Here is a 26,328-nt window from a genome sequence, read left to right as displayed (position 1 = left end):
TTAAGAAAATGAAAATATGACCCTAGTCTCACATTTGGCTCAATTTCCCTCTGATCAACCACACTGTAAATGCAATCAAAATTAAAATGCATTTCAATTAGATTCTCCAATAAACATATTGGACAACCAACAAGAGGGGGTGATTAACAGCCTTCTGCATATGTAAATCTCTTGTTTTTATTACCGAGGATTCGGGGCAATCTGTTTCACAGTTCGCTTTGAGCACATGAGGAGAAACGTAGTCTCGTCATTAACTCTGTAATAATTGTCTCTGCTAGACGCCTTTAGGGATGGTTCCCCAACCGTGTCGGTAATATTTTTAGAATCTGGAAGGGTGGGGGTGCGGGGTGGTCTGTATTCCAGTAAATTGCATGGTGGGAAATATGCTAATGTTCCAGTGCCTAAGACGTGATCTCTGTGCTCAGCAGTTATGCCATATTATTATGAAATATGCAGTGTGAGCAGCGCTGGCAGCTACCACTGGAGGGTTGGCGATTGACGGCCTAGGTCCCGCTACAGCACGGCCAGTCGGTCTCAAGTTGTTTGACTTTACCTTTCAAACGCTGAGGTGAGGAAATTCTTTCAACCCCCTTTTTCGTGGTGGGTTGGGGGGGTGACAGAGAGGTTGGGAACAGGGTTTCCAGCTTAATTTCATTTTTGTGACGACCAGAGGGTGAGATGGACTGACCTCTCCTATCACAAAAGTGAAAGCTGTGAAAGCTGCCATAGCTGCAGAGCATTTCTGAGTGTTCCTGAGCTTAGCGTCTTGAAGCTACTGACTGGGTGGATTACTTGATTCTGATTCTCATAGCCACATTTCAAGGCCAGCCCATGACTACAGAAAGGACAAAACACACACTGGATTCTTAAAATAAGATTTTTTAATATTACTTATTATCATAAAGATATATTTACACACTTTACAGAAATAGAAAATAAAAACACAAAGCTACGCATGAAAAGGAAAATAAAATAAGTACTCCAAGAGCTAAAGCTTATCTTTTATAAATTAGAAACCAAAAGTTCAAATATGTACACAGTATTTCAATTTCTGATACACTTGTTTTTAAATGTCATTAATTTATGTCATTTATTTTTGCCCAGTTCAACATCAAAAACAGACAGACTGTACTGTACATTTGGCCTGGCGAGTAACATGAGCACACACACACACACACCTTTAACTGGATAGAAGAGGAGGACTTATACACTGTCTGTACGGTACTGTGCTTGTCACCTACTAATACTGATGGAGGACGGCTGCGTTGCCCGTGTGAGTGTCGGTGGAGCTCTCCTAAGACTGGGAGCCCCAGAACAGAACAGAAACAGAGTAGAGTGTCAATGGTCTATGATGCCAGCGCGTGGAGTTTTTTTTTTTGTTTTGTTTATTTTTTAATTATTTTTTTTTTAATAACACCAGGGCCAAGGTGACACCAAAAGCACTATGGATATGCATGTTCTAAAAGACTCCCAGGTTTTAGCCTGTGCCATGACATTACTCTATTTTTTTCCAGTTTGTGTAGCCAAGCTGATGCTAGACACTGTCCATAGTACGATGTGTGAGAGAGGAGAGCCTTGTCGTCTGAAGTATGAAGTCTGTTTTTTTTTTTGTTTTTTTTAGTTTTGTGGGGTAATGACCCGTCGCTGAGCACAATGCTGCTTTTTTGCGGGAGAGCTAATCGAGTTTGCCTGTTGGTGGATCGGTCTGCTGTGGGATTGGATTTCAGTCACCGAATCCCTCAGCGAGCACCTCAGAACAAAGCTTAGGTGACGAGCTCATCAGCAGCAGAGCAGTCACACGCCAGACGCCATTTTCTTGAGAACGAGAACAGTTGGTGAAGGTGGGCCCCTGTGGACACAGTGCATATGTGGTCACTTCCATAGCTTCCTACTCACTTGCCTCTTGCCTACTAGTCTTCTCAACATCTCCTGTCTTTTTGCTCCTCCGATATCTCCACCCATCCCATTTCCCAAGCCAAATGCACATCTTTTTGTGTGTGTGAGAGAGGAAAGAAAGCTGACATGTATGAGTACACAGCGCACACAAAGTGCACACAAGCCTCTTTTAGGCCTTGGAACATAAAGGAACGTGGCGCTCGAGAACAAACACCATCTTAAGAGGAAATGGGTTTTACTCTCCTAGTGAAATGTATTGGTTTGCCACTTCAGTGTTAGTCTGGGTGGACGCCTTCTTCCTGTTTTATCTAACTAAGCCCCATTGAACCTGATACAGTCTTACTTTAGGGAATTGTCAGGGGCACTGCACAGAGAGAGAGAGGTCTGAGAAAGCTTTGACCTATCTATGACATCCATTTTTTTTTTCTGTGTAGCAGACTAATTTCTATACTGTTACAACCACAAAAGAAAAAAAAAACTAAATAAATAATTTTTTTTGTAAAAAAAACCCAACAAAAAAACAAAATCAATACAGCTTTCCCACACTGTATTTCCATGTTCAAAGTAAGCTTTGGACAACCAGCTAGACGAGAATCAGTCAAAAAGGAATAATTGTCACAATACACTGGAAAAACATTACATGCCAAGGAGACTTGTTTTTCGGGATTTATTTTTCCAGCAGCATAATGGAATTGCAAAAAAGTGCAGCCTTGCATGCCCGTACAGAGAGGAGCAAAGCCAGGTGACTGACGGGAGAGGGGAGCCGAGACAGAGGGAGGCTTTGGATTCCTATCTCTTTTGATAGATGTCACTGATCATTCGCCTGTGGACTCTTTTTCTGGAATCTGATAGAAAGCCAGCATCACCAGGGTGTAGCTATGGTGATGGGTAATAGGGAGAGAGATAGAGAGGGGGAGTTGGGGTGGGGGGGGCTTGTAGAGTCATGGCTCTGGTAAACGGAGGGGGGGGGGGGGGGGGGGGGGGGCTTGGAGACAGCGGTTTATTTGACTTTTTCTCCCTGGAAGGGCTGCGCAGCTGGTGCAGATGATGAAAGATACATTCATGAGACGATGGTGTGGAATATAGGCATCACTCCGCACCGTGATGGTGACTCTCCAGACAGGAAAGAGGAAATGGCGATTCTTTTTTTTTTCTCTCTATTTTTTTCCCCTGTTTCTTATTGTTGTGTTTTCACACCCCTAGTTTTGACTGAAATAATAAAAACAGGAACTCCTCCAGAGGGGACCGACTGGGTTATTCTGAGGGTGGAGCTCTGCTGTGAGGGTCATGATTGGGATTCACAGTGCCCTCAGATCTCAATAAATTTTTAATCGGGGTGAGTGTGGCTCGGCTGCCTAACCTTGCCTAGCCTTTGGGGCACTCTCTTGGGAAGAAGAGCAGTTCGCCAGAGAACTATCACCTCCAGTTCCACAGAAAGTGGAAAGAAATGCCAGCAGATCTGTATTTGATGATACTGTATAGCGACTAAAGCAAAGGAGAACGAGAAAAAAGCTGAGCTCTGCCAACTCTGTGGTCAGATGGAGACAGGGTATCGGCGAGTAACAGTCTCAGTAAAGCCTCATGACAGCTCTTGGCATCAGACCGTAGTAAGCATCGGACGCTTGAAAGGATAGTGGTTTGGTAGGAGAAGAGCACACTGCACTGACCCTGCTACCAGTTCCCAGTTGAGGGAGGCTCGGGCTCTTGGCCATCTGTGGTGGGGGGGTAGGGTTGCCATGTGTGTGGGGGCTGTTGTCTTTAATGACGTTGCGTAAAAGTCCAGGGTGGGGGTCGGGTGTGCTCGCGAGCTGAGCCAGTCTGCCATGCTGGCCTCAAGACACTCCTGACTTTGACAAGGGCTCGTCTGAGATAGATTATCCCGGGGTCTTAATGAGCGGAGCGGACCCATGAAAGCCACGGCCACCTGCACTAAAGGGAGGCTCAAGCTACAAGGCCATAGCTCACTGTGAGGTGGGGTGGGGTAGGGGGCACATGAACACTTTCAAAAGTGGGACTGAAACCTGGATACATGACGATAGTGTTGTGGGTAAATATATATAGGCAGGGAGATATAGTTTTATATAATGCATACATACATTTAGATACATTTTTTTTGTATGTGTGTGTTTGTGTTTAAGTGTATGTGTATTTGTGTGCGTGAGAAAGAGATTCTTAAATAAATGCACAGAGCATAGACGATTCTGGTATAGGCTTGTATCACAGCACCCTGAGGAAATTAAAGGGAAAAAAAAGAAAACAAAACGAAACAGAACAAATTCCAGTATGATGTAAAGGCATAGTGATTACGTCGATAAAAGTCTCGATGGATGGGGAGGGGGTTAAACCGAGCTGTGGGCATAGAGCACTGGTGGTAGGCTTTACGTGGTGTAACTGGGATAAAGCAAGATGGCTGCTTTAAAAGCATACTGTGGTTTTGGTTTTTGGTCTAATTCCTCTCAGACGCCTTCCTGCCTTTTTTTTTTTGGAACATTTTATCTAGTTCTTGGATAAACAAACAAATAAACGACAACGAAAACAAAATGACGCTAATAAAATGCTTGTTATGGATGAGGACGGTATGTGAGCGAGTCAGTGTTTTGAGACTTGAAATAAGAGGTAATGTGTTCGCGTCTGTCTCTCCTGGCAGCATTGTGGAGTAGATCATTATTTGGCACTTCTTCTGAAGGTGGAGTGGGTCACCCTCAGGGTCTGGAGCGGACCACCCCGGCCAGTTAACAGTCGAGTAAGAGTCGGCCGCGGAAACGCAGCGCGTGGATCTAGGAGGCGAGGGCTCAGGACACTGTCCTCCAGCCGCCGTCCCGTGCAAGGACACGGCGGTCAGACACCCCGGAGTTCACCACTCGGACGTCCCAGAGGGTTTTAACAGTGAGCTCGTAAGCATGTAATCGGTTTTGGACAGAAGAGGAATCCTCAATGTGTGGTTAAGGGTAAGATGTTGTGGAGCAGAATGGTCGAGTGTGGCCTGTGGTAGATGCACTATATTTTGGGTAGAATGGAAACTCTTTAACCCTCAGTTTTACACTGTTTGCTTGATATTTGATTATAGGAGTAAAATGAGATAAAATAAAATAAAAATAAAAACAAGAGTACTTAACAGTGGTAACTAATTCAACCAGCAATGGTAGTTAAATAAAAAAAACAAAACAACTTATATAGTGATAAATATATTGCAACAGACAGGTGGGAAAAAAATAAAAGATCTGTACATGCTATTGACCTGGCTTCTATGGGATCTCAGAAATCATTTAAAAAAAAACAGGATTACATCAACATTGGATAATGCCATTACATTTGGTTCTCAGTCCTGGTTCTCTCTCATTAAACAACCCCCCCACCCCCGCTCTTAAGCCAGATGCAACCTCACAGCAGTGGAATAAAGGAATGTGGTCACCTTGAATCGGCCAGAGAGGATGAGACTGACCACACCTTAAGGATGAAACTGACGGCTTTTCGTTTCTAAGACTGTTTTGGACCTGGCTCCCCTGGTGGGGCGAGGGTGGGTGGGGGGGAGGGGGGGCGTACACACGTCATGCAAACTGTGTGCTGCACAGCGGGGGAGACATCGATGGAGGGGGGCTCTAGAAAGCAAATGAGAGAAAAACACGGGAGGTGGGGCAGAGAGAGAGAGAGAGAGGGAGAGAGAGAACGATGGAAAGAGGAAGAGGACAGATAGAGTAATCTGGTAGCTCGGGCTCAGCACCCCCCACCCCCCCACACCCCCTTGATCCTGGCCCCCCAGGTCTTGGTAGAGCTTGAGGGTGAGTGGCTCGTCCTGGTTTTTATGTGGACAGAAGAAGAGTTGCTTGAAGAACCAGCAGGTGCTATGGACATCACTCTTCAGATTGGGGCTAGCGTAGCCCCCTCGTAGCAAGGCCCCCCAAGGCAAAGGAAGAGCATTAAATCAGAACCTGGGGGAGGGCGCTCGAAGCAGTGCCTGCAAGAAGCCCAGAGAGAGACACACCATCAGGATACAGCAGTTGCTCCCTCTCACTCTAACTAACACAGCACAGTGTGTGCCTCTCTAAGTAAGCTCAGACTCTACTCCAGAGACCATGATGGAAGACTTGACCTAAAAAAGGGGGGGAAATCACTCAGACAGCCATTAAACTTGTGCGTTCAATGCACAGCACAATAAATCCCTGCCTGCACGTAGATCTAGGGAACAATTCTCCCCTTGTGGAGCAGGAGACTGCATGTTCTGTTGAGAAAACAAGCTCGGGGCATTGGACACGTTCCTCGCGATCTTAATGCTTTTCTGTTGTTCCCGTCTTTTTCTAGTCCATTATTCCGCAACATTGTGTACAGACGGGAGGTTTTTAGGAGGTTTTTGTTACGTGACAACGGAGCGCCGTGGTTGATAAGCACCATCTCTTGTCTCCCGATGCACCTGGGCATATTTCTGTGCTTGTGTAATGTTAGGCCACTGATGGATATCTCGCTTGCCGCTTGTGTTGTTTGTCTTTGTTCGTTGTCTGCAGGTATTGTTTATTTTTACTGTTGTGTGTTTTGCCGAATGTAGATATGCCCTTCAGTTCACCTCGGCGAGTTTACACAAAGCTTATTCAAGCCCTGAAGAAGCTCAGCTACCTGCGACAGCAAAATATGATTAAAAATAATGATTTATTGATACATCAAGCAGTGTGTCTGTTAACGTTTCCTTTTTGCAGATATATAGATAAAGGTCTCTTGTCCCCATTCTCTCCTTTCAAAAAGATACAAAAATAGAGTATGTGCACCGCGGGGCTAAGTCATGGCTAGGTGTCCATCTGTTGAGGCAGAACTTGTCCTACAATCTCCGTGGTGTGTCTCAGAGCTGGAGGGCATTTCTGGACAGTGTTCTCTTTCTCAAACGCTCTCTAATGCACTTTGGCAGGTGAGTGTTGGGAGGGAATGCGTTTCAATTTGATTGTAATTCGCCTCAGCTCTCGTGACGTCTGCTGAATGTCTACCCTCAGGAGTCCTGTCTTGTATGCTGCGCAACGCCATGGAGTAATTGACAATGACATCGTGTCTAAGCATGTGTAAGGGAGGGTGTGTGTGTGTGTGTGTGTGCGCGCTTGTGTGTGCGCCTTTGTGTGTGTCCTTGTGTGTGTGTGTGTGCGTGTGTGTGTGCGCTTGTGTGTGTGTGTGTGTGTGTGTGTGTGTGTGTGTGTGTGTGTGTGTGTGTGTGTGTGTGTATGCGCGCTTGTGTGTGTGTCCTTGTGTGTGTGTGTGTGCGCGCGCGGGTGGAGGCACCGAAATGGGACTTGTTCAAATTAAGTTCAAGGGTAGCGTCTTCCATCCACATGCAGTACTAATTAAGGGTAGAGTGTCTGTCGTATGACTTATCCATAGTTCAGCACAAAAGTAATCAAGTCTCTTTCTTTTATTATTTCCCTCTAAACCCAACCCCGGGTTGATCATGCTTGGATAGATCTTTCCTCTTGGGTGAGACCATTGCTCCTCTCCAGCTGTTTCCAAAGGCTTGCTTCCCCATCCGAGGGGAAGAAGGCAATGGGGGCATGGATGTGCCGGTGTGTGTGAGAGAGAGAGAGAAAAAAGAAGTGCAAATGAGGGCCTTTTATGTTGACACGCTCGTGGTGTGGCCCAGTTCTCTGCTGGATGTCAGGCCGCGTAAAGAGTTAATTCTGCCCGTCAGCCGGCTCCCTCCGCTGGGGCTCGGCTGATGAAGTGTGAGGCTGGAGCACCAGCGTGCTGCAGGGTTTACTCGTAGTACACTAGCCAGACCCTTTTCTTTTTTCCGCTGCCGTCCAGACACATTTGTTTTGAGTTTTGAGAGGCTCGTCCGGTGGGGAATATCGGGGGGTAAACTCTGCTCTCTGGCCCAGTAGGAAATCAACATGAGTGTGGGTTTAGATTTTCTGCTCCCGAGACGCACTTTATTACCGCTGACATTTCCTATTTCCCTTTTCGAGGAACGTTTTAGAAAAGACATCTCATCACTTCGTTATGCAGGAAACAGAAACGGCCCACAAATGGTACGAGTTAAATTAGCATTGCGTTTAAAATGCAATGCATCAAACGTTGGGGCTACGCTTCGTGCCTAGTTTCTGGCGTATCGCTAAGCACTCACGGTAATCCAGTGCAAACTCTTGACTTGATTAACATACCGGTCAGGTCAAGTGCACTGGTGTGCCTCTGCTTAGTGTGTACGGGCGACGCGGGTGAAAAGTTCTGAATGCGGCGAACTCTGACCCCCGGGCGAAGGCTCGAGGGGCACTGAGGACGGGCACGGGATGAAAGGCAGCGTTCCTCCTCGGCCCCTCGTCTCGCTTGAAGGGCTCTCCAGCGGCCGAGATGGGTGCGCATTGTGAGTCACTGAGCCGTTTCCATTTAATAGAGCTACACAACTTCCTGCGGCTCGTCCTCTTTTGTGCCCGCTGGCCCTTGTGAGCGCCTGAAAACAAGCATTGACTGCCCGACGCATCCAGAGAATGCCTCCCTCCCTCCTCTCTCTCCCTCTCTCTCCCTCTCTCTCTCTCGCGCTCTCGCTCTCTTTGAGTGGACGGGGTTGGCCATTGAGGGTTTTGAAGTTCTGTGTTGTGACCGTGCCGTCCCCTTGCTCTTTGTGTCCACCTCTGCGGTGACGTCGTCCTGTTTTCCTCCGCGCCAGCTGACAGGCGTGAGAATCAAGGACTTATTCCCAGCAGACATAAAAAGTGGCCGCACAATAACAACAACTCCGAGCACACACACACACACACAGACAAAAAAGAAACATTTCAAAAGATAAAAATCCAAAGCATAATTCACCATAGATTGTAAAAATCCTCTGGGAGATGAAAGGGTGCGAATATCTCACTTTTTTATGGCAGTCAGCCTCCGGACTTTTAAAAGCCATTAAACGGCGTCATTAAAAGGGAGCGCTGTCCTCGGGGCCAGGGCTGTCTCTGTTACGGGGTTAATTTACGGCGGGACTCGGTGGGCTAGCTTGGCATGATTGGCACCTCCTGTGGGGGCATTGTGTCCCCCAGGGTCAGTCTTGTCTCGCCTTGGGGTTTGTGAGAAAGTTGTGAATGGGTCCCAGCCTTCGGTCAATAGTCCATGGGGCTCGATTTGGCCCGGCTCCTGCCTGGGTGGGTGGCTAACTCTCCACTGGGCTATCTGGTACCAGAGGCCTACCGCCCCGACGTGCTGTGAGGTGAACCCACGCCAGTGCATGTAATGGATATCTGTTTGGAAGCTGGACATGCTTCTGGTTTTGACAGGCGTTTGTATATATTTCTTCCACTGAAATAGCAGCTTTTTGAGCGATCGTATGGGCTGGCTCTTTTTTCACCGGCGATTTCGTGGAGACTTTGCAGACACAAGGTGAAAATGCAATATTCTCGCCGGCTACAAAGATGAAAGGGACTTCACACAAAGTCTTGTTTTCCCACACGACAAGTCAAATATGCTTTTGATGCGAAAAATAAACCAAAAGGCACACAGACGTGAAAGCTGACTCCAGCGACTATTAGCTTTAGTAAATGGTTTTAATTGGCTTTAATCGGAATAAGAGAAACATTTACACGAGGGAGAGAGGGGCTGAGACGGGCAGGTAATGTTTCTGTGTACTTTGGAACCTCAATCTGTAATGGCTATAGATCACGTTTCAGAGAGCTGTCGGAGGTGAATGGAGACTTTCGGCTCCGCGGAGCAAAGTCCTGTAATCTCATCAAGACAAGTTGTTTTTCTGTGCCAACGATAATCTCCGAGAGTGGCGGTACAGTGAGGAGGGTGGGAAAGAGGTAAGACAAAGGGAAGTGATGATCATTTACACTGTCGTCATATTACACTGGCCACATTTCACATAGTACAACCTCAAATCATTCTCCTCCCGTTACCTTAGACAGATTAGCATTTCTAACATAGCGGTCTCTTGCGCTGCTCACCTTGCTCTAGAACGGCATTGGCCCCTTGTGGGAGAGGCGGGGTCGAGGGCGTCTCCTCCTCCAGCCATTAGGTCTTTGGCTCCTCCCACCTCTGCCGGGGTTCTGCGGGACAGGGTTCCGTGCCGTGCCCACTTCCTCCAGACCCTTACTGTGCTCTGTGGAGGCCATCGGACCTGCGGTCAGACAAACATAAACAGAGCGGCCTTTTAGAACCTTATTCTGTACATAAACACAGCATAGAACCATCATCACAGAATGATATTTAAACTAAATGTATATGTTTAGATTGTGGTTTAAACATGCGTGTTTATACCACTACTTGGGAAAAGACACTTGGAAGTAATATAAGCTTGGCTTCTAGTTGCATAAACCTTTCTATACACATGCTGTATGCTCGTATATAAGCTGTATTTTGAATGGTGGATAAATATACTCCACAATCAAACCAAGCTGTGCCATAACTCTTTCAATTTAGAATCTTGGATAAGGAACATCCATTTCCTTCCCCATGCTCTACACCAGACACATGAAGGATAAAGCCTTGGAACAACAAGAAAAGAAAGAGCGAGAGAGCGAGCAAGCGAGCGAGCTTCAATTTCATCCCAGATCTTCTGAGCCGTAATTCCATTTCACTCCTGGTGTGATGTTCACCGCGGGAATCAGAACATCGACACCACTCTTAATTCCATTCTGTGCCTTATCTCCGCCTCAGAGAGACGTCTGCTGCAGGCCACAGGCGAACGGGAGTCGGAGAACACGGAGACGGTTTTGTGCAGCCCGTATAGTGTCTGTGTGTGTGTGTGTGTGTGTGTGTGTGTGTGTATGTGTGTATGTGTGTGGCCTTCTCTGGCTGCCTCAGCAGGTTAGCATGGAGCTGGAGGGGGCTGGGAAGGGGGCACATATGTGCTTAGCACAGTGGGGTGGTTGGAGCAGCATGGCTCACGTCCACAGCCACCCTGCCTGAAAACCACAGCTGTCACACACATACACACACACACACCAAACTTTGAACTTCCCATTGCATCACTCTGTTTGATTTAGCAAAACAGAGCACAGCGTGTCTAAAGTATATATTTGTATGACGGTACGTACGTGCGTGTCTGTGTGAGTGCCTGTGTCTGTGTGAGTGTGAGTGTGACTGTGAATATGAGTGTGTGTGTTTGTGAGTGTGAATGTGTGTGTGTGTGTCAGTTAGTCCCAGTGTGCCCAGATGTTTTCAGTCATCTCTCAATAAGGGTGGGAAGCCCCTTTAAGACGTGCTCTGTCTTTGAGTTTGATCTGTATCAGCATCCCCGTGACCTTTCAACCTCCCGGCCAAGTGAAAGGAAGCCTCCTGTGAGATCAGACTGTTTGAGGAGCGCCCGTTCGTGCCCTCTCCGTTATTAGGGTGTTAAATGTGGTATTTCATATATGGGATTCTTCAGCCTCTCTTTTCCCCTTCTGGACGTGTTTTTTTCCGCTAGACCTTTCACGTGCAGGCTGAGGCCGCGTGCGTCAGAGATTAAACTGTTATACAGTGGAACATTTCAGGCTGTTGCCGTTCTACTTTGCAGTCGGAATGAACCAAACCAGATGAAAAGCCCATACACGAGTCAGTCATTCTGGAATCATCAATCTTTCTACTCTGGGGCTCTGAAGCAGGCAGCTCATGACTCTTTAATCGCACGGACACACGCACACACTCACACACACCTGCTTCCTGCATTGTATAGCCCACCTTCAGGACTCCCCCCCAACCAACTCGCCATTCCTCCATTTATTGATAATGTTCCTCAACCTGCCACCATCTTGAAGGAGTCCTTTGTGCAGTGGCCCTGTGCAGATGTGCTGAGTGAGGTCCACTCTCCCCTCCCCCTCCTGCTGACCTCTGCGCTCTCCCAACCCGTGCCCTCAGCCTGAGTGTCTCGCCACGTCTTAAAGAAGGCATCTCTCAGCAGCAGAGGCGTAAATGCCTTGCCTCAAACGTAAACAGAAAACCCCATTATGCTTTTCCTGTCAAGAGCCTGAGTGATATCACTCACGGTGGGTCAAGACATTCCTCTCTTAAGATGTCCTCAGGGAACAACACAGTCCTCCCAGTAGAGGAATATTTCCTCAGACCAACTTAACTTTAAAAGCGTAAATTAAAAAATACAAAACAACTCCTGTGCCATAGGTTGGGAAAAAAAATACACAGCACTCAATCTTTATATAATGCCAAGTGACATTAACTCTCAGACAAACATCTCACTGTGAGAAAAATACCATTTAGGTTGCCAAAATCAATGAAATCCAATTATGTGGTTTTTCAGTGAATCTGGATGGCAGACACAGTAGGCTAATTAGCACGCTAACAAACTGCCAGACGGCTGGAAGACGAACAGCTTCAGATATTCTGACCCATCTCCCGATAATGAAGAAAATTCATTCTGGCATCTTCCTGGAGAGAATGCAAATCAGCCTGGGCTTGGTGAACATCGGCTAGCAATCTCTATGGGAACTCCTACTGCCTGCACACAGAATATTCTGGAATCACACCTGGTCAACTCATTTCAATCACATTTGCAGCATTATGGGGAGATTTAGATGTGTCTAAAGACGGCAGAGAACCGGATCTTGCAGCAGCGCACAGTGCTTTCAATCTGTACCTCACAAATTCCTTCCTCTTCAAGCTCTCCTTTTTCCTTGCTAATCGTCTTTTTGGAAGCATATTACATGCTAGCCAGAAACACAGGATTGATTTATTTGCCGCAGAGAAAGGACTCTGTTGCATATTTCACCATTTCATAGAAGTGGGGGGGTGGGGGGGCCCTTAAAACCATCTTTCCCTCAGGCACCCTAATCCCTGCATTATCCCCTTGTTATTGTACCAGATACGGAATGAATGGAGGAAGTTTACACATTCTGTCTGCATTCGACTCATTTCTTTCTAATCTGGAGGGGTTTAGCGTGTAAAAAATCCCCATGTGTGAGCTGGTGGAGAGGACTGACAGGAGACCCACCTCCCCCTGCCCTGGAGGGGGCCCATGTAATACCCCCCCTCCACCCCTCAACAACACCACTGCCACCCAGCTTCCACCCTCCCCTAACCGTTTCCCTACCGCTCTTTTTACTGCAGAGAGAGAGAGAGAGAGAGAGAGAGAGGCTGTTGGTCCTGCTCCAGTCGAGCGGAGAATGCCGACGAAACCAAACCATCAGTCAGCTGCACGGCCGCTCTTACATGACACAGACACGCACACGCACGGACGTGGGCACACGTGACGGAGCGCCAAGGCACGTTGCTTGTCAGGTTGAGCAGAGACCTTTGAGGGATTGTGTGTGGATGTGTTGGGAGGTGTGTGTGTGTGTGTGTGTGTGTGTGTGCGTGTGTGCGTGTGTATGTGTTGGGAGGTGTGTGGATGGCGTGTGTGTGTGTGTGTTGGGGGTATGCAGGATGGGAAGATCTCGCATCTGTGTGTCAGCAGGCAAACCTGTAATTACACCTTAGACGAGCCGAGCAGAACTCAGCCCATCACCAGCAGCAGCAGCAGCAGCAGCAGCAGCAGCAGCCAGCTCCGGCTGTCACAACCTCCAGCTCCGTAATGAGACAATTTAGATGTTTCCTGCCAGAACGAGCTGTCAGGCACTGCTCAAAGCTGGGCTGAGGAGTAGAGGAGTGCAGCCTAGAACCCCCTCCCCACACACACACCTCACACACACAAATAACCCATACACACACACACAACCCACACACACACACACACACACAACAACCCGCATCCACTGTATGCGTGGATGCTGGATGGGGAGAGGCACAATGAAAGCAGTGACAGTGATGAGGCAGACGTTTATGCTGTTTATGAATCAACTCATCAACTCCCACCGCTGTTGGGAAACTTGAGCGTGTTGTGTGTTGAGGTTAAAGGAAGAGTGGGTGGGTGTGTGTGGGTGAAGCTGTGTGAAGTCAGTGTGTGTGTGTGTGTGTGTGTGTGTGTGTGAAGCTGTGTGAAGTCTGTGTGTGTGTGTGTGTGTGTCTGTGTGCGAGAGAGTGTGTGTGTATGTTTGTTGGAGAGGGGGGGTCTGACTTTGTCATCACCATTGACTGCTTGTGCGCTGCTGACGGTGGGGCTCCAGCACAGCACATTATATAACTCCGCCGCTGCCTGACTCACACGGCTCTGCGTCGCAGACAGAACCAGACAGAAACAATAAACGGCACAATAACACCGACGGCTCCTCCTAATGCAATCATCTGCTCCGTATGTCTCCTAAATCCCCGGATCCCGGCGAATTCAGAAACCCTCTGTCCCGTTATTAGGCTGTAACCGATGCCAGCGATACCACATCTAATATCTTGTCGTTGCTGGGATTTGATTTAACAACAGCCCAATGTGAAGGTAATACCAAAGGCGATGGGGAAGATGGTTCTCACGATAGCGAGGCGCTTATCACCATATCTCTCCCCCGGAGGAGAGCTCTGGGCTTATCCCAATCAGGTTGCCACTGCTTGCTGCTCTGCTTGGGTAATTCTGTCATTAAAGTTTAATAAAGTGGGAATTTTGGGTTGGGGTGGGGGGTGGGGGGGTGGGTGCGCTGGTGTAACACACTGGAGAGTCAGTCTCGCTTTACTAGGGCGTGCTGCAGGTGGTGGTGATGAAAACCGGGAAGAGATGAGAGGAGAAGTAGGAGGAGGAGGGTGGAGGGAGAGAGGAGGAAGAAGAGGAGGAGGAGGAGGGTGGGGAGAGAGGAGGAAGAAGAGGAGGAGGGGGGAGAGAGGAGGAAGAAGAGGAGAAGGAGAGTGGGGAGAGAGAGGAGTTCGAGGAGGAGAGTGGGAGAGAGATGGCTCCTGGCACCCTCACCACGCCTCAGCCCAGTCTGCTGATGAATGGCTCTGCTGCTGCCATCTCATCCCCCCCCACCCCCACTCCCCTCGCTCCTCAGGTACCATCCATTATCTTGCTTTTTCTCACCAGCCTGCCTTTTCCTCCCCTCCTTCCCTTCCCTCCCTCCCTCGCTCCCTCCATTCTTCTTTGTGCCAGCCGGCCGCCGCGTCGCCTCGCGTCGCACCACTCTTGACAGCGCTGTCCTCGTAAATTGGAGCTGCTGTCGTTCACTCAGGGTTAGTTGTACATCTTTGAGGGTCTGTCTGTCACGCAGAGGGACACGCCGGACCGCCAGATTGATGAAGCCGCCGGCCGTTTTGACGTCTCGCTTATTGAACGCCCGTGAGTGGTCCGGCTGCATAAAGGTCTGGGGCGAGTGTCGTTTGGAAGACACGGACACATGGGCTTGGCATGTGGAGACTGACCAGGGAGGGACGGCAGGGAAAAAGGGACTCGAATCCCACACGGAAGCAAACGTTAGGCCTGCCTGCGTACGGAGACGGGAGGCCCAGATGGGCTTAATCTGTAGTGGCCGACCTCCGGACCCCCTTCGGCCCTTCAGGAAGCGAGAGATTAGATCTACTTATAGCCTTCCAGTGTAAAGCAGAACCAGGTGAGAAACGTGGCTTGTTTGTGGCCGTGGCGCTGTAGCAACGGCGCTTCTTGAGGCGCGACGGCGCTGCCACTTTGATGGAGCCCCTGCGGGCGCGCTTCAATCACTTCTGGATTTTTTTTTTTACGGCGAATCGATATTCTATTTAATTGGATTTCACTGTTGTTTGTACACGGGAATAGTCTATCTCTCTGCATGGTTAGGCTGCTTATGAAACAGTGTTGCGATATTATCGATCGATTTCCACGCTTTGCAGAACACTCTAAAACGTCGCATGATTGTCCCCCTTCCCCTGGTTCCCTTCTTCTATCAGATTTTATCTACCTCTCCATCACTCTCCTCCAGGCTACATCCGTTTCTCTCTTTCTAGGACAGACTATCATCGTCGCTGAAAGCCTCCTCCTACACGTAAACAAGCAACTCGGGGGATGACGTGAGCGCCAGCCTGAGACGGGCTGCGATAATCACCATGGTGAAGGGGGCAGCGGCGTGCCACGGGGTTACCCGCCCGCCTTCCTTCCTGCCTCCATCAGACAGCTGTTAGCGAGGCGACGGCCTCCCCAGCCCCACCATCCCTCCGCGCGTGGGCATCGGACCAACACGGTAATTGTCGGTGGCTGCAGCGAGCGGCTCGAAGGTCAAGGGTGACGACAAGAGATAATGAGCTCTATCCGTCCACCTACATACGCGTGTTGTGATTCCTACTCCGTGCCAGGCACCCTGGGCTTTCTGTGTTGCGGGGTGGCCAATGAGATGGGACACCCACCTGATCTCCTCAATACATCAAATGTGCGTACTGCTAAAATTAGCCGCTGGCTTTAATAGCTGCTCAAATAGAACGGCAACCCCCCTGGCCTATTTTACCCACAGCCTCTGCTCGCTACTCTGCTTCAGTACCTGGCCATTGTAGCTGCAGCATGCTATGGCATTCACATTCAGCAATTCACCACCATCTCTTGGTTTCCACACGCATGGGGCAATTCACTGTGAAGATGGTGTGTATTACAGTATGTGTTGTGTGTGTATGTATGTATCAGCTCATTATTAAGGTATTCTGCTAGCATATCCTATGTCCCAGGCTGTGGATGGGTGTAGTGTGCTGTGACTGGGTATCATTTCAATTTTAAATCAGTTCCATAGAGATATTATTTATATTATTTCAGATGCATAAAGCATGTCATTTCAAGGGGGTTTCCAGGTCTGTTGTTGTCAGTGTTTTTGAGTACGTAGCTGTGCATCCCATGGGTGTGTTTCCATAGAGGTGATTGTGACATCACATGTTGTTCTCGCCACCTCAGGGACTTCATTCATTCATTAAGATGAGGCAAGCACTATGAATGGCAGGATCTGGCAATCTGCAAATCTCTTCCGAGTCTCAAACACACACACACACACACACACACACACACACACACACACACACGACACATGGCATGTTTTAAGCCGCTTTCCTAGTTAATCAGGCCAGGCTGGGAAGCATACTGACCAGAGGCAGACGTGTTAATCGTGACACAGAGCAAGCCTGCAGTACAGAACCACAACTCACAGCTCAGCCTCAGAAGAAGCTTACTCTGCTGGGACGGATTTGTGTTGTGATGTGATCACACATACCAACACACACACACACACAAACACACACACACACACACACACACACACACACACACACAGAGACACACACACAGGCACACACACACACACACACACCTTTCCTTAACAACCTCCTGTGAGGCATTGAGGAAAGGGGCACTTCCTCTTCAGCATGTGCACAAAATCACCAGCATCCTTCACTACATCCTGGAGAACACTCTGGCCATTTGAAGCTGAGAGCAGTCGGCTGCTTATCGTATGCCTACCAGTAACTCTCTCTGTGTGTGTGTGTAAGGGGGGGGGGGGGGGAGGCTTGGCAGAAACTGGTACCAATCTCCAGCCGACTTTTTTCAGTCCACGTTTCCATGGCAGCGGGCATGAAAGGCGCTCAGTCCGGAGCAGAAAGAATGACATTGTCAGTTGGAATGGATCAGGTTTCTCCCGTTTACAAATTTTCAGCACACGGGGCCTGCATGAGCAATTAGGCCCTGCCGCTGTTGCTGGGTGTTCTGCAGGTTAACCCCCGCCTGGCCATTTGTTGTGATGCCCGCAGCCTGCCCCAGATTGTGTGTGTGTGTGTGTGTGTGTGTGTGTGTGTGTGTGTGTGTGTGTGTCGGCCCAACCAGGGACATGTTTGACATGCAGCATTGTGTCTCCCAGGAGGGGGGGAAAGAAGGCCTGCTTTGTGTTGCGTGGGTCCCTTTAGAAAACAACACTGACTGAGAAAGTTCACGTGTCATATTCACTTCCTCTGTCAGACATCCATCTCACACAGTCACACACACAGGGCAGCTGAAATCAAACGCTCTCAAAGTCTGCGTCTCTTGTGCAGAGCACTTAGTACACACAAACAGGCCAGGCGACATAAACACTCTCACTCTGACATGGCATGTCATTGCTCTTTGAGGTTTCACTTCACCCATCTTCAAGCTCCTTTTCCTTTTCAGTTTTTTGAGAGAGTGTGTGTGTGTGTGTGTGTGTGTGTGTGTGTGTGTGTGTGTGCGAGCGTGTGTGTGGCTGCATTCTGATGCTTCGCCACCCTGCACACGAACTACACATGACCCAAATTAGCGAGTGCGTTTAATGATGAGGTGTGAAAGCGCCTGGTTTAGTATGATCAGAGCGCTCCACGTTCAAAGGCCTGCCACTGCTGCCTGTACTAATGAAGCCATGAGGTGTTCCAGAGAGCGGTGTACTCTTACGCACACACACACACACACACACACACACACACACACACACACATATATACACTCACTCACTCACTCACTCACTCACTCACTCACCCACCCACTCAATTGTAAATACACTTACCTACTTATACACACACACATGCACACACACACACACACACACACACACGCACACACACACACTCGAAACTCTGCAGCCCCTACCAGAGTGACTAGGGTGAATCTGTGGCGAGGGGTTACTGCAGGTTGGCCCCTCTAAGTCTGAGGAAATCAGCTCGCCCAAATCAGCCAAAGCATCTTAAGTCAGATTTCTCCTGAACGGGCTTTTGTGGGCAGCAGGCTGCCTCAAAGAGGATTTGGATGGGAGCGAGGACCAGGCAGGCAGGCGGGCGTTGGGAGAGTTTGAGACGGGGATATTCCACTCAGCAAGCCTGAGCTCAAGCGCAGTCGGCTGGTAAATGGGTGGGGACTGAGGGAGGCGCGAGCTCTCGTCTCCTCATCGCCCTGGCGTCTCCGGAGACAGCCGCGCAGACGCCGAGAGATTCTCAGATGGGACGTTTCCATGGACACCTTCATCAGAGGAGACGAGCGCTTCCCCTTCCCCTGATTGCGTCACGGCGCTCCTAAACCACGAACCTGGGCGCCCTGTCTTCTCTCGCCCTCTCCTCTATTCTTCTTCAAGTAGATGTGTGCATGAACCCATTGACTTTGAGTTAGCTGAAGTCTACCTCCCCTCCCCCAAAACACACACACACACACTCTCTCTCACTCTCTCACACACACACACACACACACACACACGCACATTCAATATACCCTGCGCCTAAGGCTCAGTGCCACCTTCACGCAGTGACCTTTGAGGGGGGTACTGACAACACTGCAGCAGCTCTGCTGTTTTTCTCTTAGTAGGTGCATTTTTTTCCCCCTCTTATATATTTTCACTGCATACCTCAATCTCAAGAGCTCGCCGGAGCAGCATGACACCTCTAAAATTCACACGAAACCGTGGCTTGCAACGTTTGCCAGGCGAGTATTTGGCCAGTAAACAGAGAGGCAATTACCAGTGCTGTTGCTCATCTAATTCGCGCTGTCCCAGTTTATTAGGCGGCTTAAGGGCGTCTGAGTGGATCAGCGTGAATGGATGGAGGGATACTATTTAATGAGCAGTTCAAAGTTCTTAGTGCAAGCAACTTTACCCCGTTAAAGTATGGGAACTGTTTAGTCCACAAACCGCCGGCAAAGTACAGTGGAAAAAAAGGGGAATGTTTAAGAGGTGAATGATGGTGATTACATGTGGCTTAACCTGTCGGTGTTTATGGCCTTGGGAAGATGGATGTGACGTTCACTAGGCCCTTTACGTAAACTGTTTGTCTGATGTAGATATATGTTTACGAATTCTATCAATTATTTCTACACTCCCAACGAGAGCAGATTTCCGCTGTCTTGGGCAAGACACAAAGATCTAAGTGCACACTCAAAGTCCTTGTTTCCTTGTGTCGTGCACCCTAGAAATCCAGTTTGCTGACCTCAGTGTTCAGATTGCAATCACGGACAAAAAGTTCATTATTGGCTTGTGTAGCTAAGGAAGAAGAGTTCAAAAATTCAGTCTGATTAGCTAATGCATATGTTTTTTAATGTGGGGTAGGCAGATGATTGATACAATTCTAGATAATTCACAGCAGGAGGGAAAGCCAGTTTGAGTTCCGCCATAAATTGTTCCCCTAACATCGATATCCTTCCCTTGAGATTGACTTGTTTATCTATTTCAAACATTTTATATTTTCTCTGCAGAGAAAAACATATGGTGAAATGGACCTTTACCATAAAATGACTAATGCAAAGTGTCTTTCACACGGTAAGGAAAATGCCATTGAACAGTAGATAAAGGACTGAGATCATGATTGATGATTCAAAGCATGAGGCAATGCAAGTCTTTTTCTTTATGCTACGCCATATATTGATTCATTGTTAAATGTATTGTATCATGGTCCTTCCCCTGAGGATGGCTATTTCATCTCACACATTTCATATTTCTCTCTGTTAGAACCCTCTCTCTGATAAGAGACTCCACAAAGGAGATGCATGCGGCTTTAACATATGCTGTCACCTGAGGCTCGGCATTATGGGTGATCTTACAGGGAGCACTGGGAAGTGTTCTCCAACAGTTCAAAGCCTTCAAGAGCACCAATGATTTTTTTTAAACCTGGCTTTCATCAGTAATGCTCACCCTGTGCCTTCTAGACTAGATGAACAGGAAACAGTCCAAATTGAAACAGTATCAAACTTGAGCAATGGCTCTTGGCTGCTTTTGAGTTATTTTTTAAGCTATCTCCTGCACCATAAATCTCACAAGCTATATCGAAATAACCGTTATTACATTTTTAATTTTGTGAGGTGAACCTTGAGTTGTGTGGTACAACAGAAGATGAAAGCTGATAAAGTAAAAGAATGTTTTTCCGACAGGAACTGCAAAGGGGAGTCAGGGGTTTAGATATCAGTGACTCTGCTTCTGTACAAGAGTAATATTTTTCCACTCCATGTTTTTTCTAATTGACCGTGAAAGTAATTAGAGAGCACTCATTTCCATGACTTGAAATATTTATTCAGCGGTGGAGCTTTTGCTCTTAATAAAAATGTCCACTCTGATCGCATCAGATTGGCAACCGCTATAAATGTAACACTTAATGTTTGAAAAGGGAGCTGTAAATCACATTAATATCAGACCCCTGGTGGAAACGGCCGGCCGTTCAGCATATCTGGCTTTAATTAAGCCGTCCGAGTGTTCACAGAGATTTCTGCGGCTGAGGAATAAGTTTTGATGTTCAGCAGACAGAGAGAGAGAGAGAGAGAGAGAGAGAGAGAGAGAGAAAGAAAGAGAAAGAGACAGAATGAATCTAACGTGGAGGCTCCCAGGGTGTACTTCCAACTGGTAGTGACAGCAAAGGATAGAAAAGAGAGAGAGAGAGAGGAAGAAAAAGAGTGAGAGAGAGAGAAAGAGAAGAAAGACAGAGAGCAGGAGGGGCTGAGAAGCCCAGATGCAGGCTGGGGGTACAGAGTCAGTGCAGACAGCACCGGCCCTTTTAAAGAGCTGCTCTGTTTTTTACGGGATTATCATATGCCACAGTGCTCTTTCATATGCTCCTCCGCCATCCACCTGCAAATTTGGGCGAGCCAGCGAGACCACCAGCTGTGAAGTTTCAGAGGCTTTTTAATATTTCAGAGTGGTGGTGCTCCTTTGCGCACTACTGAAAGCCTGCAAGACCCGTCGTTCTTAGCTTGCCTTTCTCTCTTTCTCTTCCTCTCTCTCTCTCTTTCGTGCTCTCTCTCTCTCTCCCCCTGCTCCCCCCTTACATATCTTAAAACCTCAGCATCTGCTTAAATCACAGAGGTCTAGGTGAGCTGATTTATTCAAAGCGATCCGAATTGCATTACAATGACCCAGGCCGGCCTCGCAGTCACACATGCCAAAGCATTCACCAGACCTGGTCCCCACGGGGGCCTTAGCTCAAGGGCTAGCCTGATATCCCTACCAAATGAGTTATGATCCTGCCCCCCCATCCCCACCACCACCACCACCACCACCGCTATATGCCACGCACTAGAGCAATCAGGCAGTGTATTTACGATTGGCCACAGCGCCATGATCGAGAATAAATCCATGTTTTTCGAACACAGGCTCAGACAGATTTTTAGTGATCAACCCCCCCCTCCCCCCTCAGCATTGCTGGGTGCAACAAGTAGCGAGTGAGGGAAGGGGGTGCTAATGAACCATATGTTCTCCTTCTTTCCAAGGTTGACACCGTCGGTGTGTCTGTTTTTTTTCTCTTTCTTTCTTTCTTGTAGACTGATGCTGCGTGCCTCCACTGTAAATGCACTGTACCAGCAGCCTCGCTAGTAAATAGTAAAACCACAACGCGTTCCTCATCACCATTTTACATCTGCGGCCTCAATCTGTGGTATCAGGAAGCGCACTGTGCCAGACTTGCATGCTAAAAAGACACGGGGCTTGCTCACAGAATCCCGTTTTAAAAGTAAAGATGCTCTGATCTAATGTCTGAGGCAGCCAGTCTCACGAGAAGCTTGTTCCTCAGACACGCTCCACTCCTCTTCAGCAACAACAGGCCACTTACTCACGTCTCCGGCTGCCCATAAAGGATATCCAGGTTACTCATGAAAAAGACATGAACTCCGACCCTAAGTGTCTATCTCGGTCTGTTTTGGCGTGCGTGTTTGTGCAAAGACTTTGGCTCGCGCCTGCCAAGTCGGGCCATGCACTTCCGACTCCAAAGCCTGGCTGAAGTGATTTCCCCCCACCATACAGTAGAAAATCTCTCTACTTCTCACCACTCACTGCTTCTGCTTCCCCATGACCCACGACCCTCCCTCCACCCAAACCTCCTACCTCTGTGCTGGTGTTATTATGTTATTGCAGGACATCTGGAAAAGTTTGGTTATTTTCGGGGGACTGTTTTTTTGGTTCGTGTTCTTTCTCTCCGTGGCCCCTGTAATCACGACCGTGGGCACAAACACCTTCTTTACATTAGTGTAGGCGAGTGAAAAAATCCCTGGAATTATGATTTAATGCTTCCTGAGCTCTGTTAAGCACTGATCCATTGATGTTGTTTAACAAAATATCCTGGACCTCTGACACTCTCTCTCTCTTCTCGGGCGGTTTGTGTTTTTTCCTCCCTCATTCTTTTTTCGGGCTGAAAAGAAACGTTGTGTGCTGGCGGACTTCTTAATGAGTGGCGTATTTATTTTCGCTGGCCCCTCTGTGGTTGGCTCTGACCCTGAACGTATGGCAAGGGGCCGTGCCAGTGCACGCTCCAGCCTCAACAATACATCAAAGTTTAATACCGAATAATAGCGTCGCTGACAGCTCGCGTGAAATTGCCCTGCTGCACGTAGACGATCTCTCGCCGATAATGCCAGGGATCTTTCTCTCTCTCTCTTTCTCTCTCTCACTCTCTCTCTATTGCTATTCTCTGTTCTTTCTTTCTCTCTAAGGCTGTGATAAGCATCACCTGCACAATCCTGCTGGGGTTGTGGAGTCAACCAGGACTCTAAAATTATCCATCTCAGGGGGATTTGTGTGTGTGTGTGTTCACGTGCGTGTGTGTTGTTTGCCTGCTTTGCATCTACCATACATGTTTTTTTCTTCCTTCCAGGTTTCCGTGACTGAGAGAGAGGGAGCTCTGATATCTCCTCTAGTCCGACAGACCTGAGGGCCTGAACTGTTGCCATAATACGACGTGTTTACATACCAGGCTAGAGAGTTACAACAGGGCAGTGGGGAGATTCATATCCACAGCCGTTTGAGAGGCAGAGAGAGAGAGGCTTTTCTGCTTCCCTGCTATCCATTGCTTTCCTGGAGCACCACTTGAAGGGAGATAATCGAGAAGCGAGAGAAGACGACCGCTAGGCCAAGAGCCCGCCGCCGCTGCCTGACACTAAATGCCTGCTCCAGGGCGCCTTAAATGAAGCTGCTGTCGCCTGTTGCACCATCGGTTCTCACACACGCGTCCCCACCCTCTCTCTCCCCCCTTTCTCTCCGCCAGAGAAAAAGCAGTGCTCACCCACCACGCGCCAGCAGCACAAACACACAGTGACACACACACACACACACACACACACATATATATACACACACACACACACACACACACACACACACACACACACATGAGCAGGCATACACACAGACACACAGTGCTGAAACACAAGGCTGCAATTCCCCTTCACAAACTCCCAGTGAACTGGAAAAACGATTGTCTCAAGATGAAAGGCTTCACGGCTTCACGGCTTTCGCGGCCGCTGCCTACACAAGCGAGCGGGGCTTCCAACACCTTCCCGTGACAGACAGCGAGCACAGCACCAGCGCAGCACAGCTCGGCTCCCGGGCTCACCCAGCCTCTTAATGCTTAATGCGCTCTCAATGGGGCTGCCCGCGAGCAAGGCAGGGACACACACACACGCAGGCGGTCAGTCAGCGAGCCGAGCCAGCGAGTCGGCCAGCCAACGCACCAGCCAGCCAGCCAGCACGACGGCAGCATGACCTGAGACGCGCCGTCGCACAGAATCGAGCGTTATCTCCCACTCCGCTTCGCCTGCCTGCCTGTCCGCTCTCTGTGGGCTCTGGGGCTGTGCCGTCGTAGCGCAGCGGACGGTCGTCAGGCGTGGACGGAGGGGAGAGCCTGAGCCAATGTCGATCGGGCGGAGTGAAAAACGACACTGACCGTAATGCAGGGTAATTGCTTCCCATTTACGCCGCGCGTGAAGGAGACCAAAAATAGCACGCGCGCACGTCTCACCGAGTAATAAATGCACTCGCACATCGTGGGTACCGCCAGCAAGAGCTCCGTGCATCACCGGCCGTCGGCGTGGTGGCGGTGTGTGTGTGTGCGCGCTCGTGTATTTTGATAGCACTCAGCAGCCAGCACCCTACTCCACGCACACAGCCACAGACACACACACACACACACACACCCTCCCATTCTCCTTCACGCAGCACACATGCCTCCCAGTAGTTGTTTGCGTATTGGTGTCAGTCTTTGCAGGCATCCAAGCGTTTGCACAGGCTCCTCTGTTGTTTTTTTTACGCCTGCCTGCTACCTCCATCACATCTGCAGACTGGACACAGGTCAGCTGACCGCATCTCCGAAGACTTGCATGACCTACCACAGAACGCACATTGTGTCTCTCATTCATGCTGTTGTGAACGCACGCATGGTCCATCTCCATTTACATTTCCCACTCCACAGCCATAGCCACAGCATCGGATCTGCACCGCTAATTGATGACAATGTACAGCGACAAAGCATCCAAATGGCTAATTAACAGTCCCAATCGGGCAAATATGCTAGATAGCACACCCTGTTCAAGACAGCCAAGGCAAATGTTTGGCCCAGTAAAAATGAATTACACAACAAGCTGATATTCTAAGCACCTTCCTACATGGACAACACCACCATGCCTACATGGATCTGCCAGAGCTAGTCATTTCATCTCCTTCTGAATTTGATCCTCAATGACATTTAGGTTGTTAAATATCACACATTCACAGGCATAGCTGCTGACATAATATCTCAGGTTTGCTCATATCAAAGTCTGACTTGTACAGAACTGCCACACTTGAGTTGATCTCACAGAACCAGCCCCTATAGGCACAATAATTACACCGACAGGCGAAAAAAACTCCACCAAAGACCATCAACAATAACATGAAAACCACTGCAGTGCAGTACAGAACACAGTCAGGTGCTGATATTCCTCCTTTAGATACACACAGAGAGACGCACTCTCTCACACGCACACACAGACACACACACACACACACACACACACACACATATGCGCAGAGAGAAGGCTATCCACCATGCCGGGTAACTGATCAACTACAGCTGCCTTGCCCATGCTCAGAGCTAAACATGGAGAGGAGGAAGAAAAAAATTGCGAGAACAAACGTAGGCAAGCCACAAGCGCGAGCCTGCGCAGCCTAGACTTACCAGCACTGGCAGAGCACAGCAGCGATACCACCAGCACGATCACCAGCGTCAGGATCTTCACATTCATTTCTGCTCTCCCCTCTGCCTCTCCGTTAGGCGCTTGCTGATATACTAGAGTGGTTTGTGTGTGTGTGTGTGTGTGTGGATGGGAGGGAGAGGGAGAGAGAGAGAGGGAGTGGGTGAGTGAGTGAGTAAGGGAGGGTGAGCGTGAGAGAGAGAGAGAGAGAGAGAGAGAGAGAGAGACTGTTTGCTCCTCTCTCTGTGTGTGTGTGCGCGTGTGTCTCTGTGAGTGTGCGCACAGAGCAGCGTGCGTGTGTATGTATGTATGTGCGCGCGTGTGTGTGTGTGTGTGAGTGAGTGTTTCTAGTATGTGTTTGTATATCAGTATGCGAGTGTGTGACAGCGCCACTCCAAGACTAAAGGCACGTCTTTATCGGAGCTCTCCCACGGTGTGAGTGAGTGTGTGTGTGTGTGTGTGTGTGTGTGTGTGTGTGTGTGTCTGCCTGTGTATTTTCTTCCTCGCAGAGAAGACAGCCTGTGCCAAGTCCAGTAGAGCCGTGAGTGTGCTGAGAGAGAGAGTCGGTCTGCAGCAGGTCCCTGTGTGTGAGAGTGAGAGAGCTGTTTGCCTTGGATAAGAAGCCCAGTCGGTCATGTGCCTTATGTATCACTGACTCAGGAGGTCATAGAGAAGGGGCCTCCCCCACCCCCCCTCCTTCACCTCGCCATGTTACCCCCCCCCCCCCCCCATACCCACAGATGCACCATCCCTCCCACAACAGAGAAAAAACAGAGAGA

The 26,328-nt window shown here is 48.9% G+C and overlaps 1 protein-coding gene across 1 annotated transcript; it reads right to left on the bottom strand.

Annotated features, from left to right (window-relative positions):
- Nucleotides 1–1,824: 1,824 nt before the first annotated feature.
- Nucleotides 1,825–25,765, bottom strand: apln (apelin). The gene is made up of 3 exons (XM_062524126.1): nucleotides 25,534–25,765; nucleotides 9,792–9,964; nucleotides 1,825–5,851 (listed from the first exon to the last, which is right to left on the bottom strand). The coding sequence occupies exons 1-2, from the start codon at nucleotides 25,598–25,600 to the stop codon at nucleotides 9,798–9,800; spliced, it is 234 nt and encodes a 77-aa protein (XP_062380110.1). The 5' UTR covers nucleotides 25,601–25,765; the 3' UTR covers nucleotides 1,825–5,851; nucleotides 9,792–9,797.
- Between the last annotated feature and the right edge of the window lie 563 nt (nucleotides 25,766–26,328).

This window comes from Sardina pilchardus, chromosome 21 (assembly GCF_963854185.1).
Source record: "Sardina pilchardus chromosome 21, fSarPil1.1, whole genome shotgun sequence".
Taxonomy (NCBI): domain Eukaryota; kingdom Metazoa; phylum Chordata; class Actinopteri; order Clupeiformes; family Clupeidae; genus Sardina; species Sardina pilchardus.
The sequence above is the reverse complement of the archived record's forward strand: the minus strand, read 5'-3'. Positions and strand labels throughout refer to the sequence as shown.